General features: G+C 42.5%; 1 protein-coding gene across 2 annotated transcripts in view; it reads left to right on the top strand.

The window, feature by feature from the left end:
• Positions 1-16,341, top strand: part of LOC126213308 (uncharacterized) — a 229,667-nt gene that overhangs the window by 159,935 nt on the left and 53,391 nt on the right. For both annotated transcript variants that reach the window (XM_049940995.1, XM_049940994.1), the window contains exons 9-10: positions 1,525-1,602; positions 8,565-8,657. In XM_049940995.1, the coding sequence (XP_049796952.1) occupies positions 1,525-1,602; positions 8,565-8,657 (171 nt within the window). The remainder of the gene's footprint in view (positions 1-1,524; positions 1,603-8,564; positions 8,658-16,341) is intronic.

Genomic DNA, 16,341 nt, shown 5'->3' with positions numbered 1-16,341 from the left:
GTTTGAGTGCAAAAGCCTTTTTATGTTAAAATTGGTTGCATCATGGTCTGAAAGGCCGTTCACCCTTTTACTATCAGAATACCCATCTAGTAATGAAGAATGGAAAAAAAGCCATTGTTTGTGGCTGTGCTACTGTTCCCCTACACCCTAATTGGAAAAAAAAACTGTCTGCATTAGATCATATGAATTTAGGAGATCTGCCAACATCCTTTTTCTTGCACCATCATATAGAAAATTTATATTGAAGTCAGCACATGTAACTAATTTCTGATATTTCCTATAAAGTGAATCGAGCGCCCTCTCCAGCTTGAGCAGAAATGCTGTGAAGGCAGAGTTAGGGGACCTTTAAATAACAATTAGAAGTTTAGTTTCACTAACTTCGACTGCCCGCACAACATTCAAATATCTGTTCAGTGCGGAACAGTGATACGTCTATGGACTCAAATGGAATACTGTTTTTTACGTACGTGGCCACTCCCCCACTCCGTAAGGAACTCCTTGAAAAACAACCAGCTAATCTGTATCCGGTAAAGGAAGCCTCTAAATTGTCTAATTATTTAAGTGGTGCTCCAATATACCAGTAATTTCAGAGTCAACATATATAAGCAGTTCATTAACTTTTATGTTTAATACCTCTTATATTTTGATGGAATATGCTAATTCCTTCTCTACTTAGAAACATGATTTCCTCTGAAGGTGATTTCTTAGTTAGAGGGACTTCCTTTAAGCAGGTATACGTGTCAACTGACTTCAATCTAAAAAAAGGTGCAGCTCGAACACCAACTACAACAGGAATTTTTCCATGAGTAATCCCACCACCCACTACTACACTGTCACCTATAAGCTTTGCCAGCCTCCCTTTCCCATATCTATTATTATTATTATTATTATTATTATTATTGAGAACAAGAATAGCTTTTCAACTACAGTCGCATCGGAATCTGTACATCACTGTGTTCTAAACCTCTGGTGCACAGAAGCTACGGACATTTCCACAAATTGTGAAGATGGCTGTATTGTGTGAGACAAAACAAAGCTACAAAAAGCACATATATCGATGGCTGTTGTATGCCAATTGTGTGGCAACCGGATAATTTCAAGAAACTGTGAAATTCCATGGCTTTCCGGCTCCCACAAACCGTCATTGTGCGATTTCTTCTTGTGAAGTAACCTTAACAACAAAGCATATTGTAGACCACGTGTTAAAACAAAAGAATTGAAAGCAAAGATCTGAGAAGCAGTTGCAAAAATACTCAGTCGTGCTCACTTTCTCTTAGAGACTACAGGAATGTTTGCACAAAAATAGAGCTCACCTACAAAATGTCATCTCCAACAAATAAATTTACTTTATATATTATTATAAGGCATATTTTTTTATTATTAAGTGGCATAAAAACATTTTTTCTTAGCACTACTTATTTATTTATTCACTTTACTGTTTTGCGGAATCACCGTGTACATTACCTTTAGAATTACAATGATTGCAATTAATTTTGTTTAATTTTTCCCATTGGATTGTTGCAGACTGGTGCACTTACTGATGATCCACCAATGGAAGATGATCCACTTTCCATTTGTGATCCACAGATCGTTAAGAAAGAGGTACGTAACAGCTGTATGCCAAGTTCTCGTAATTCTTTGCTTGTCTCTTGTGAAATAAGTGGACATCAGTATTGTGGAAATTATCTGATCATTGATGATATTACAATAATAGATATTATGGGATGTCAGTATTAAAATCTCCCCTTGTAGTGATTATGCACAAAAAAACAATGTAACATCAACAGACCCATTTTTTGTTTTAACATTTCTGCTCTTTCTCTAATGTAACTACACATCCTGACATACGCAACCGCACATAAATACAACAGTCTGTGACACTCCCCACCTTGTATACCATATTGATGGCAATTGGATGAAGATGGTGGAGTCTTGTGGCTATTGTGAATATTATCAGTCTAATTATATTTATTGTAAAACAAACAATATTAACAGGTAAGCTAAGGTGTTAACTGTCACTTTGTGAAAGATGGGATAATTGTCAAGTTTATATTTCTTAAGACATTGCTCGTTTTGACTTCGGCCAAGTTGCTGCTTGAAAAACGTTGACATTTGTGTTTGGGGGAAGTACAGTGAGTGGTTTACCTTCTACCAACTCGGTTATCTTCCTGTTGCTAGGTAGTTAAATCCTGACATGGTGAAGCCAGAAAAACTTAAGTCTGTGTATTTAGTAGGCTGGGTGGAGTAATAGTTTTCCATTGCGGGAAGTGTATAAGAAGTTGATACAGAGGACGCGTCATTTCATTGTGGAGATCTTAAGTATTTCAATATGCATTTGAAAATACCTTCCGTAAGAATGTGGACATGTTCTGAGGTATAAAGGGATCACCAGTTTAATACTGGAGGGCAGTGTGGAGGGTAAAAATCGTAGAGGGAGACCAAGAGATAAATACACTTAGCAGATTCAGAAGGATGTAGAGTGCAGTAGGTACTGGGAGATGAAGAAGCTTGCACAGGATAGAGTAGCATGGAGAGCTGCATCAAACCAGTCTCAGGACTGAAGACCACCACCACAACAACAACAGCAACAACAACAAGAATGTGTATGATCAAAGGTTTTGAATTACTGGAGTATCAAACTCCTTGCCTCACAGTTCGTATCCCTGCGATAGACATAGGTGCAATACCTGTCCCACACTTCTTCCTGCCACCACCTACACCACCTAGATGAAACTTTGTCACATAAAAACTGAAGATTTTAAGGTGTACACTGGACTGAGACAACGGGATGCCATTTCACCTGTTTTATTTAACCTTGTCCTACAGAAGATCGATAGAGAATTTTCTAAAACCGAACATTACAATACTTGCGTATGCAGATGATGTAGCACTAATAAGTAATTCCAAAAGAGAATTAATCAGAATGATGCAAAATTACTATAAAATTGCTGAGGAAACAGGATTACATATTAATGAAGAAAAGACAGAATACCTGCCCATAATTAAGAAAACCAGAAAAGATGCACCTCTGACTGTAGATGGATTCAATTTCAAGAAAAATTCTAAGAAAAAGATCACTTACCAGTAACTTCAAAATCCACTTATATCAATCGAGCGTTATACCAGTGATGTTATATGGATGTGAATCATTAATATTTAGAAAGAAAAATGAAGAAAAACTGTTAATATTCGAAAGAAAAGTACTAAGGAAAATTTTTGGATCTGTATATGACGAAAATAACATGGAAGGGAGAATAAGAAGAAATGAAGAATTAAGAGTGCTGTACAAGCACTGTAACATTGTCGAAATGCTCCAGAGGAGAAGGTTGAATTGGGCAGGCCATATAGCAAGAATGAGGAACGAGAGGAAGAGGGAGACACAGAATCAGATGGTGGGATAACATTCTGGAGGACACAACTAGGATGAACAGCAACAGCAACTGGACAAACAGTGCATTGGACAGGCAGAAGTGGAAGAGGCTCATAGAGCAGGCGTATGGTCGATAAGGCCCTTGCCACATCTAAAGTAAAGTAAGTATTAAAAAGTTTGAAGGAGGTCAGCTCGTTTAGCACTATTGCAAAACAGGGGAGAGAGTGCCACAATACGATACGTAAGTCGGGGTGGCGGTTTACATTGGCTGGATCATTTCGCGAAATGTGAATCTCCAACTTTCTCCTCCGAATTTGAAAATATTTTATTCACGCCGGCCTGTATACGGTAGGGAGAAATGTTCATCATACCAAAATAAGAGAAATCGGAGCTAGCACAAAAATATTCAGGTGTTCGTTTCTCCCCCCCCCCCCCCCCCCCCCCCCCCCCGCACTGTTAGAGAGTGGATCGGTAGAGAAATAGTGTGGAAGTGGATTGCATAGTAGTCGTATAGATGTAGATGGAGATAGACACTGTAGCACAGGGATTTCAATGTGTAACTTCATTGCAGACATGCACTAGCAAAGGAACAAAAATTGGTAATGTAATGTATTTTTTCGACGTGATAATTAAAAATCTCCTGGCTACCCTTCGTTTTACTGGGGAATGGTTTCGTCCGGCGAAGCGGCCAGACGCTGTGTGTGGGCAGCCATTATGATGTCCTTATTGTAACAGCCCAACCGCGCCTGCGCATGCTGTCACGTTAGTTGGACTTCCCAGCATGCCGTGCGACATGCGACGTGCGTGACGTCACAGCTTATTGTTGCATCGTCCCTTGGCGGCCACGTCTGCTGCAGGTTTCCGCAGTTGTCTGACGGGTGAGTGAGCCGCACGTACTTCCCCGCCCCGACCCGCCTGCTATGGGAATTAAATTCTAAGGTCATCAGTCCCCTAGAACTTAGAACTAATTTAACGTAACTAACCTAATTTATCACACACATCCATGCCCTAGGCAGGAATCGAACTTGCGACCGTAGTGGTCGCGTGGTTCCAGACTGTAGCGCCTAGAACTGCTCGGCCACCCCGGCCGGCCGCACGTACTTGCATTCAGGGAAGTGGAATGTGCTACACCACAAACCAGTTGATCTCGTGCAATGTCTTCCACTGCCGCATAAACCACTCGACTGAACTCTGCCAAACTGGTACTCCACTGTCCTCATACCTGTAAGACTGACAAGGAGTCCCTTGAGTGGTAAGGGGTAGATCACAAAGTTCGGTCTTTAGAATGACTGATCTGAAAGTTCTGTTTTAATAATTATGACAGGAAAAATAGTAGCTGCTAATGATTCGCCACGTGCATCAGGAGGGCAACAGAGCAGGCGTATGGTCGATAAGGCCCGTGCCGCATGTAAAGTAAAGTAAAGTAAAGTAAAGTAAAGAATGTGTATGATCAAAGGTTTTGAAGTACTGGAGTACCAAACTCCTTCCCTCACGATTCGTATCCCTGCGATAGACCTCGGTGCGAGACTTGCCCCACACTTCTTCCCCTCCACCACCTACTCCACTCCAGTCACTAACATCACCTATCCCAGCAAAGACAGGGCTACCTGTGAAACCAGTCGTGTTATCTACAACCTAAGCTGCCACCACTGAGCTGCAGTCTGTGTGGGCACGACAAACAACAAGCTGTCTGCCCGCACGAGTCGCCACCGACAAACCGTGGCCGAGAAACGAATGGACCACCCTGTTGCTAAACACGCTGCCCAAAACGGCATACTTCATTTCGATGACCGCTTCACAGTCTGTGCCGTACCGATCCTTCCCACCGACACCAGCTTTTCTGAATCGCACAGATGAGAATTCTCCCTGCAATATATCCTACATACCCGTAACTCTGCCGGCCTCAGCCTTTGTTACTAAGTGTCCTTCACCCACATATCCACTTCCCTGTTCCCATCCAGCATTACACAGCCTTCTATTCCATCAGTGCACAAACAATCTTTTTATTTCTTTCCTCCCCCCTCCCCCTCCCCGCATGCCTGCACCCTCTGTCTAACCTCCCGACTGCACCTAGCTGCCCTACCCTCTCCCACCTTGGCTCCCACAATCAGAACTTTACTGTCCCCTGTAATGCACCTCTTTGTCCGGGGGACAAATATTAATTATTATCAGTAGCAGTATATTAAGCTACAAATTATAATTTTAAACCTGTGTGGTCTCCCCGGTGTGCCTAGTCGACCACCAGTCCCCATCAGACTGTTCACTCTAACGACAGAGTACGTACAGGGTTGAAGACATGGACAAAGATAGGTATCATCACAATTCGAATTGAGAGTAATATAACTTTCTTACCTCTATTGGTCGTTTTTGCACGCTCGTCGTCCGGTGACGAATCTCGCCATCTGCTGTTTGTTAAATCGATTTGAGGTCCAGGGTGTGTATTTTGCTGCGTAAGAACTGACACACAGTTAAACTTCCAACTTTTATTTTATAAATGCTGATCGTGATGATATTCAATTATTTTCAATGTAACAGCTTTTTTCAATACATCATTTCGTTCCCTCTACCCTTGACCTTCTCAAAACGTGCGTACTTCGAGATGTCTCGACACCAACTGCCCATTGTCTCTACACCTGCCAACAACCGGCTCCTGTTCAGAGCTTACAAACTGTGCAGTACTGCCAACCTTGGTTGTATATCGATATTTTACATGTAGCACGTATACATATATGAAAAACATAGTATGAAAAATGAAAAGTGTTTATAATATAGTTCTGTGGCAATATATCTCATTATCGTCATCATATTAACAGTTTTGTAACAAAATATTAGTATTTCACTTTATGTTTACGTAGTTCAAGTTCACTTGCTCCTTAAAGTTGATTGACGGCACCGCACACCTCGCCAGCCAGTGGTATCGGTAGTTTCAGTAGTCCGTTACATTACACTCCCTCCCCTATCCTGCTATCCCTCTCCCTCTGCAACCTGCCCTCCTCCTTACCCCCACCACCCAGATTACTTCTCCTTCGTGTGCAATTTGCTCACAGTCTGGCCTCAGCAACAGACCTGTAAATAATCTTCCCATTACTACTCGATACGGGGAAGTGGCACAAGCTGCCCACTTCAGACATTTGGGAGAGATAATAAAACTGTCAGGACTGAACTCAATAGCCAATAAAGATAGAATCTCCAGATTACAAAAAGCATATAACCTCACTTGGAATCACTATAATAAGAAATCTATTTCTGTCGATGCGAAACTAAGGCATTACAACACAGTAGTCCTACCAGAAGCACTTTGTGCTGCAGAAACTACAGTGATTCGTCATGATACTAAGATCAGGGAGATTGAAAAGCAGAAAAGAAAAATTCTGAGGGAAATATATGGACCAGTGTTTCGGGGAGGAATTTGGATGAAGTGGCCAACTACAGAGATTTACAAAGGCATAGAAACAAAAACCGACACCATTAGAAAAAGAAGGATAAAATTTTATGGACATATCAGCAGGATGAATAAAAGCAGGCTCACAAGACAAATCTTTGAGATAGTAAACAAGAGCAGAAACAAGATAAAGTGGATCACTGTAGCAGAAGAAGACATTAGAGAAGTGGGGATCGCACAAGACAACATATACAATAGAGAACAGTTTAGAAACATCATACAGAAACACACACTTAAACAAGAACATACGGAGAACAGAATGGGAAAAAGATAGTCAGAAGAACGCAAGAGAGAACACAGTGAATGTATGATGAGAATTTGCGAAGAAAGAAGAAGTCGTGACTACTCAAGTTCAACTGCTCTCTCAAAACGGAATAATCGAATATAATAATAATAATAATAATAATAGTGTGTGTGTGTGTGTGTGTGTGTGTGTGTGTGTGTGTGTGTGTGTGTGTGTTGTCTAATTCAGAAGGCTTTTTGGCTGATAGCTTACTTGTTAAGCAGTCTTTGTGTTCTGTCTGCCAGTGACCCAACATTTAAACTATATGGTGGTTAGCAGTCTTGCCTTTCCATAATACTGTCATTATTCCACCCTGTGTTTTCCATTGTTTGAAGTATGAGAAATATAACAAGCACACATTGATGTGCAGCTGAAGTATTACCAGTCAATTCTGAAAGAAATTAATGAATGCTAGCGAGACATTCAGTTTTCACTGTACGTTAACAAAATTGTTGGCTTGTTATGCTTGTGAATAATTCAAATCACCAAGTGTCACATTGTGAAATAACACAACATGTTCCAATTCATGTCCTGTACAGTGTTCCCCTTTTTGCGTGTGCACGCATGGTGACTTTCAGTAACACCACGAGTAGGGAACACTATGTGGCAGATCTGTCAGTTTGATGGGGTCTAAGTTACCTTTTACTGTTCCTCTTCAAATACGGTCGCCTTTTCATTTTGCTCGCGGTCCATATTCTCCGTATCGCAGCTGCACAAACATCTCAGCTTTGTCTCCAGCCAGGGTAAGAATGTGTCTCACTGTTTCCAGTTACTGAATGATGAACATGTCTTCAATGATAATCTGCTGCATTCTGTCAACAGTTTACATCAATTGTGATGACAGATCCAATTACTAATAACTCATAACTTCAAATACATCATTCAGTATGCCTGACCACACTGAATTCAGTGTAAGAATTAAGATTTACAGTCAACATTTGTCTTGAGCATTTACATTGTAGTATGTCTGTCTTCTCTGAGATGTTAATGACACCTCCAAGGGGCAATGTCTAGGAATAAATTACCATTTCCAGCAAGTGTTACCGTGCTCACAACTTCGCATCTTGCCACTAGTGTGTTTTGTTACTGTGTATCCACCATCTGCGCAAATCAGATCGGGGGCCCACAGTAGATTTTTCACACTACATAAAATGTTTATAAAAGACAGAATCATATTTCAGCAGCATGAGCCATCTTCAGTGGAACGTCGGTCATTCTCATGAATAAGCAGTGTTACACTACACCCAGTTGCCTTCCACATTCCATTTGAGGATGGCTTAAGTACATTAAAAAGGTTTTAGTCAAAGAAACTGGCTGCTCATAGAAGATGCAAAATTTTCCCATTTACAAAAGTGAATCAGGCTTTGTATTTTTTCTCCATATCTCCTTCTATTCTTTGAAGTCCGAGTCTAATACTATAAGGGAATGTGTGCTTGTAGCTTCAGTTAAGAATGTTTTCATTATTCCAGGTTCTTGATGATCCATTAGAAGTCTCAGGGTGCAGTGTCTGTATTAAAGAAGATCCAGACTTCGATTTGGAAGTAGATGTGACTGACAATAAGGTAAGTTTCCACATTCCTACTAGAATCCTTGTAGAATTGTAGTTGTGGAGATAATGTTTACTGTGTGCATAGCATCTGATAATACACTTGCATCCTGGGTAGTTGAAAGTGACAAGCATGCTAATTAAATGGGACAGGCTCAGCAGATTACACGTTTCGAAGACTGCGTCTTCCGGAGCTGTGAACTGTCGGGAGTCACTAAACCGCAGTAACCTTAAGTTTTGGGCTTGCTTCAATGGCGACCGTGTGGAGCTGTGGAATGTTGTGTTAGCAAGGAATGTGTTTTTTTCTCTTAAACACTAAAATAGTACAGGCTTGTACATGCAAGATCAATCCTGCAATGGGCTAGGTGGCTGTTGAAACGAATCTGAGGTTTGTGAACAACCTCTGAGAAAGGTCATTAGTACAAGATGATCCTCGTTTCTAAAGTCCTGAAGATTCCCAATTGAATACGTGTATTGTGTGAGAGCACCCAGTCGAGAAAGTTGTGCTCGAGATAGTCCACTAGAGCATCTGCTCAAAGCGGACTGTCTGATAGTAACGAAACTCACCACCCTTCCTCAGAATGGCTTTCTCTTTGTTAAAAGAGAGGAGGAATCAATCGAGATGGTGTCAGTGTTTTACATAAACTGCTCTCATATATTGCAGAAACTCTTCAATCTGTTAAACATTTAAGAAGTGGGGTTCCTTTTGTGGTAATAGTTATTTATCATCAGAACCTGTAATGCTGCTTAAAGAATTCTCAGTGAAATAGAAGATTACACACTCAGTTTGAGCAATGCCATTGTTTCTTGCCGCGATTATATGAAGATTTCCTTAAAGAACTCGGAGAAATGTGATTTGGGGAGGGATTAATGAATGTGAAGAACGCCACAAAAGGAACGAATGGTGAGAAGAGTGAAAGAGGGTGAAGCCGTACATCCAGGACCTAAAGCATTGTACAGACATCAACACTGAAGGGACTGTCACAACAGCTTGGAAGAGGCAAACAGAGTGCTCACAACGAACCTGCCCTCACTTGAAGATTCAACTGTGTGTTCAACATCACCATTGATGTGGACATCACTCACTCACTCTTTGGCTCTTGAGACTGTCCAAATTATTTAGAGAAAAAGAAGACCCACAGTGTGACACGAGATAGTTCTTTGTTGCTCAGAAAACACCAGTGTTGGTGTCATTGTTTCCCTCAGTGTCTGAATTGATGTTCCTGGAAATGGTCTCCCCTATGCAGACTTCAGAAGCCTGAGCCACCATAAAAACTTTTAGCCCCAAGTGCACGTGCTGTTATCTCTCAGTATCGACCAGAGATAATTCACCAGTGAGCCAGAACATTTTGATCTCAGATCTCTGAGAGACTGAATGCAGCCTGAGGGTTTTGCGATCACGTAATGTGGTAAGGAAAGTAAGCGAGCAGAGCAGAGACGAATGGGGAATCATTCTAGTGACGATATGGCTCGCATTGGGGCGTATCGTGTACATAAGCAACTTTGATAAAGGTCAGTGTAATGTAACTGGATAGATAAAAAAAATAGACTTACCAGTCAGCGGCAGGAAAACACACGTGTAAAAGGTACTACAGTTTGCGAGCTTTTAGAACCGGTGGCTGTTGCTTCTGATAGAAGGTTTGAAGGGGAAGGAAGTGGGGTGGAGGAAAAGGACTGGTACGGTTTAGGGAAAGGAGCAGAGTTCAGAAAATTCCCTCGGAACTGCGGGTTAGTGGAACTTGCCACACAGGATGAGAAGGAAAGATAAAGGTCCGATTGTTACGACCCAGCTCCTCGGAACCGGCATCACAGAAGTGGCAACACCAGTGAGATGTTACTACTGTTGTGAGCAGGGACGGAAAATGGTTGAAGGACAGTGAAACAATCAGTAGGAAACGAGGTATCGGATGTCTACGCCCGTCACAGACCGTGAAGGTCAGAGGTAGGTGGAGCTCTCCGGCAAATCTGACGATAGAGTACAGTGCGCGATTGTACCACAGAGCGATGGAAATGTGTTACCTGGTCTTCATTACTCCAGGTCGATAATAGTGTCCGGCTACTCTGTTACTGAAGAGAACGGCTGGTTGAAATGTGTGCGGACCCACAGTCACGGGCTAAGAGGGCGCAGTGCTAGACTGCAGTGGACTATTATAGCTGTGAACATTATCGATGCCACCTGCATTCTGTCACGCTCGACGTCTTCTCAGACGACGACGGCATCTTTCGACAGGATAACTGCCCGTGTTACGTGGCCAGAACCGTGCTACAGTAATTTGCAGAACTTGATAGTGAACTCGCGTTGTCTTGGCCACCAAATTTGCTTGACCTGAACGATATGGAACATATCTGGCACACTATTTCTGTGCCAGCCCCGATCCCGATAAACCTCCAGCCTGTAGTTATTAGGCGTGTTATGTCATCGTATGCAGTTGACGAAGTCGAGTGTAGCGGTACCAAAATCGACTGAATTCCGTATCTTTGTAGCAGTAACGAACCCACCAAAGGTCGGACGACAACTGGGAGTTTCAGTTGTCTGCCCGTCGGTGCGCCAAAATCGGCTGAATTCCGTATCACTGTAGCAATAACGAGCCCACCGACGGGCAGACAACTGGAACTCCCAGTTGTCGTCCGACCTTTGGTCTGCTCGTTATTGCTACAGAGATACGGAATTCAGCCGATTTTGGCCCTGGTACACTTGACTCTATTGGTTGCATGTGCTGGCGTAACGTGCTCAATAAGTTGTACTGTTTCCATTTGAGGATTCTGTCGGTCTTTGTCACGATGGCAGATTACGCTCTGAGCCTGAAGATCACACTTTTTGGCCTCGAAACTGGTAGCACGTTTTTGATAACCGATGTTGGATTACAGTACATCTGTTGGTTTCACTTATCATTATTAAAGAGCTATTAAGGAGATGGTGATAACATTTTGGATCCCGAGTGTGTGATTATGTTGCTACTCTCCTGATCACTGAAAAAACTTTGAGGCGAATGGTTATCGTAGACAGAATTCATCTGTTTAAAGCAAGTTGAGAACAGACAGAGCGTGTTCCCTTTGAAAAAGAAGCTGCTGGTAAAACAATGCTGTGAAAAGAAACACTGCAAATCTTTCTTACCGTGCTGTACTAGTCCTGAGAGGCAAATCACATAATACGAGGACAGACGACACAGCTATCAAAATCTGTCCGAGAAAACTGGGAAGTCTCAAAATGACAACCCACACATTGTATGGAAGAAAGGAGAGAAATTAAAATGAAAGCTCTACACAAAGCATATACACTTTCACAGAGGAAGAAAATGCGTTCTGATGGTGCTTGGAGCATAGTATTTACACCGAGCTAGGTGGCGCAGTGGCTAGCACACTGGACTTGCATTCAGGAGGATGACGGTTCAATCCCGCGTCTGGCCATCCCGATTTAGGTTTTCCGTGATTTCCCTAAATCGCTCCAGGCAATTGCCGGGATGGTTCCTTTGCAAGGGTACGGCCGACTTCCTTCCCTAATCCGATGAGACCGATGACCTAGGTGTCTGGTCTCCTCCCCCAAACAACCCAACCCCAACCCCCAACACCATAGTATTCACACAAATACAGTAAAGGTATTTTACACATATGTGCTGTGTGACTGTCACCTCCATAAGAACAAGAGCAGAGGCCTAAAAGAGTGGTTTCCATGTTCACAGACGAGGCTTGCCCATCTTTTCCTTTCATCTCCTCTTCACAGCTAACATCCTAGCAGTGAGTGTAATACGCCAGTGTGTCATAAGCCAAATGTTTATCTGTACCTGTCTGCTCATTAAGAGGCTCTCCCCAAATTCATCACACAGCTGCCACTCCTACCTATCAGCTGTAGGGGGAAAGGAGGGGGGGGGGATCTATATGCCCATAATGTGCTGTGGAGCCTGCACCTTGAAACACCCCCATTATGCCATCTATTGGGTTTTGTGTGATTTATTGAAGCTGCCAAACAGTTAATTACTATAAATAGATGACCATGTGCTCAATGGATGAAAGGCCATCGGTTTTTCTGCTGTAGTTTAGAGGGTATTTCAACCGAGTGCGGCTGTTCTGAGACGGAATAGTTGATGATTGAAAGTTTTTATATTGTTATAGGCCACAAAGGTTGCAATATACAAACTGATATGTATTTTCTATTAACACACAAATTCTGAGGCACTTGCTACCTTCGCCTTACACGTTTGATTATGGTTATATCTCTTATTGGTTGCTGATTTTAGGTACTTCGTCACATGCAATGATGATGGTTAACATTCACAACAATACTCACTGCAATCCACGGTTGTTGCTGGCCGATGCGGTTGACGCGAAATACGTAATTCGGCACTTGTCACTTTTGCTTTTATATCACTCGCAAATCGGTACCGAAGAGGGTCAACCCCACAACGATAAGGAGACGCACTCATTTGTCACATTCCGGTCAATGTACAATTTACTCCTCACTCGACATTCGCCATTGCCACCGTATTCAGCTTGACCATCATTCTTGCCCGTCTTACTGCTGCTCACTCGACACTCGTCTCACTGCCTCCTGCAGTGCTCTACAATCGACTCCTGTCTGCTATCGACCTGCGTGTCTGGTACTAATATCTGTGCTCGTGGGATCACAGATCCCTTACAATCTCTAATCTAAACTGTTTATGGCCTGTCTTGACACAATGTCAGTGTGTCCTGGACAAGAAGCAGAACTGCTAGAGGGCACTGTCTTTTGTTTCACTCTTCTATCCTTACTCTGTGACGTGCTACTTAGTGTGAAGAGATTGACTATTTACACTCCAGTGCCGACTTCCATATTGCGATGTGTATACCAGATGTAGCAGTATTCAAAAGAAAGCCAACAGATACAGTAACAACCCCTTTTCACACTTTGCAGCAGACTGTCCCAAAAAAGTTTAAAAGACAGGAAATCATAGGAAACACAACAAGCAAAAATTCATAAATTACTCGTACTGTCATTCTCTTCGTATTGTCCACAATATAGTAGTTTATCCTGTAGTGAAGTAGAAGTGGATAGTTCCTGTGAATTATTATGGGTGGAGGTTACACTCAACAACCGAGCTAGGTTAATAATTGGCTCCTTTTACCGACCTCCCGACTCAGCAGCGTTAGTGGCAGAACAACTGAGAGAAAATTTGGAATACATTTCACATAAATTTCCTCAGCATGTTATAGTCTTACGTGGAGATTTCAATTTACCAGATATAGACTGGGACACTCAGATGTGTAGGACGGGTGGTAGGGACAGAGCATCGAGTGACATTATACTGAGTGCACTATCCGAAAATTACCTCGAGCAATTAAACAGAGAACCGACTCGTGGAGATAACATCTTGGACCTACTGATAACAAACAGACCCGAACTTTTCGACTCTGTAAGTGCAGAACAGGGAATCAGTGATCATAAGGCCGTTGCAGCATCCCTGAATATGGAAGTTAATAGGAATACAAAAAAAGGGAGGAAGGTTTATCTGTTTAGCAAGAGTAATAGAAGGCAGATTTCAGACTACCTAACAGATCAAAACGAAAATTTCTGTTCCGACACTGACAATGTTGAGTGTTTATGGAAAAAGTTCAAGTCAATCGTAAAATGCGTTTTAGACAGGCATGTGCCGAGTAAAACTGTGAGGGACGGGAAAAACCCACCGCGGTACAACAAGGAAGTTAGGAAACTACTGCGAAAGCAAAGAGAGCTTCACTCCAAGTTTAAACGCAGCCAAAACCTCTCAGACAAACAGAAGCTAAGCGATGTCAAAGTTAGCGTAAGGAGGGCTATGCGAGAAGCGTTCAGTGAATTCAAAAGTAAAATTCTATGTACCGACTTGACAGAAAATCCGAGGAAGTTCTGGTCTTACGTTAAATCAGTAAGTGGCTCGAAACAGCATATCCAGACACTCCGGGATGATGATGGCATTGAAACAGAGGATGACATGCGTAAAGCTGAAATACTAAACACCTTTTTCCAAAGCTGTTTTACAGAGGAAGACCGCACTGCAGTTCCTTCTCTAAATCCTCGCACAAAAGAAAAAATGGCTGACATCGAAATAAGTGTCCAAGGAATAGAAAAGCAACTGGAATCACTCAACAGAGGAAAGTCCACTGGACCTGACGGGATACCAATTCGATTCTACACAGAGTACGCGAAAGAACTTGTCCCCCTTCTAACAGCCGTGTACCGCAAGTCTCTAGAGGAACGGAGGGTTCCAAATGATTGGAAAAGAGCACAGGTAGTCGCAGTTTTCAAGAAGGGTCGTCGAGCAGATGCGCAAAACTATAGACCTATATCTCTGACGTCGATCTGTTGTAGAATTTTAGAACATGTTTTTTGCTCGAGTATCATGTCCTTTTTGGAAACCCAGAATCTGCTATGTAGGAATCAACATGGATTCCAGAAACAGCGATCGTGTGAGACCCAACTCGCGTTATTTGTTCATGAGACCAAGAAAATATTAGATACAGGCTCCCAGGTAGATGCTATTTTTCTTGACTTCCGGAAGGCGTTCGATACAGTTCCGCACTGTCGCCTGATAAAGAAAGTAAGAGCCTACAGAATATCAGACCAGCTGTGTGGCTGGATCGAAGAGTTTTTAGCAAACAGAACACAGCATGTTGTTATCAATGGAGAGACGTCTACAGACGTTAAAGTAACCTCTGGCGTGCCACAGGGGAGTGTTATGGGACCATTGCTTTTCACAATATATATAAATGACCTAGTAGATAGTGTCGGAGGTTCCGTGCGGCTTTTCGCGGATGATGCTGTAGTATACAGAGAAGTTGCAGCATTAGAAAATTGTAGCGAAATGCAGGAAGATCTGCAGCGGATAGGCACTTGGTGCAGGGAGTGGCAACTGTCCCTTAACATAGACAAATGTAATGTATTGCGAATACATAGAAAGAAGGATCCTTTATTGTATGATTATATGATAGCGGAACAAACACTGGTAGCAGTTACTTCTGTAAAATATCTGGGAGTATGCGTGCGGAACGATTTGAAGTGGAATGATCATATAAAATTAATTGTCGGTAAGGCGGGTACCAGGTTGAGATTCATTGGGAGAGTGCTTAGAAAATGTAGTTCATCAACAAAGGAGGTGGCTTACAAAACACTCATTCGACCTATACTTGAGTATTGCTCATCAGTGTGGGATCCGTACCAGATCGGGTTGACGAAGGAGACAGAGAAGATCCAAAGAAGAGCGGCGCGTTTCGTCACAGGTTTATTTGGTAACCGTGATAGCGTTACGGAGATGTTTAATAAACTCAAGTGGCAGACTCTGCAAGAGAGGCGCTCTGCATTGCGGTGTAGGTTGCTGTCCAGGTTTCGAGAGGGTGCGTTTCTGGATGAGGTATCGAATATATTGCTTCCCCCTACTTATACCTCCCGAGGAGATCACGAATGTAAAATTAGAGATTCGAGCGCGCACGGAGGCTTTCAGACAGTCGTTCTTCCCGCGAACCATACGCGACTGGAACAGGAAAGGGAGGTAATGACAGTAGCACGTAAAGTGCCCTCCGCCACACACCGTTGGGTGGCTTGCGGAGTATAAATGTAGATGTAGATGTAGACATCAAAAAAAATTTTGCCCACCTTGGTTCAGAGTGTTCTGGAACCTGTACAGAAAATTGGAATAGAGATCACCGTAAACGTCATTTCCGTCCTTTTTATTGCTAATAAAAATGACACATTG

The sequence above is a fragment of the Schistocerca nitens genome, chromosome 11, assembly GCF_023898315.1.
Source record: "Schistocerca nitens isolate TAMUIC-IGC-003100 chromosome 11, iqSchNite1.1, whole genome shotgun sequence".
Taxonomy (NCBI): Eukaryota; Metazoa; Arthropoda; class Insecta; order Orthoptera; family Acrididae; genus Schistocerca; species Schistocerca nitens.
Note: the sequence above shows the minus strand (reverse complement) of the source record. Positions and strands in the feature narration are given on the sequence as shown.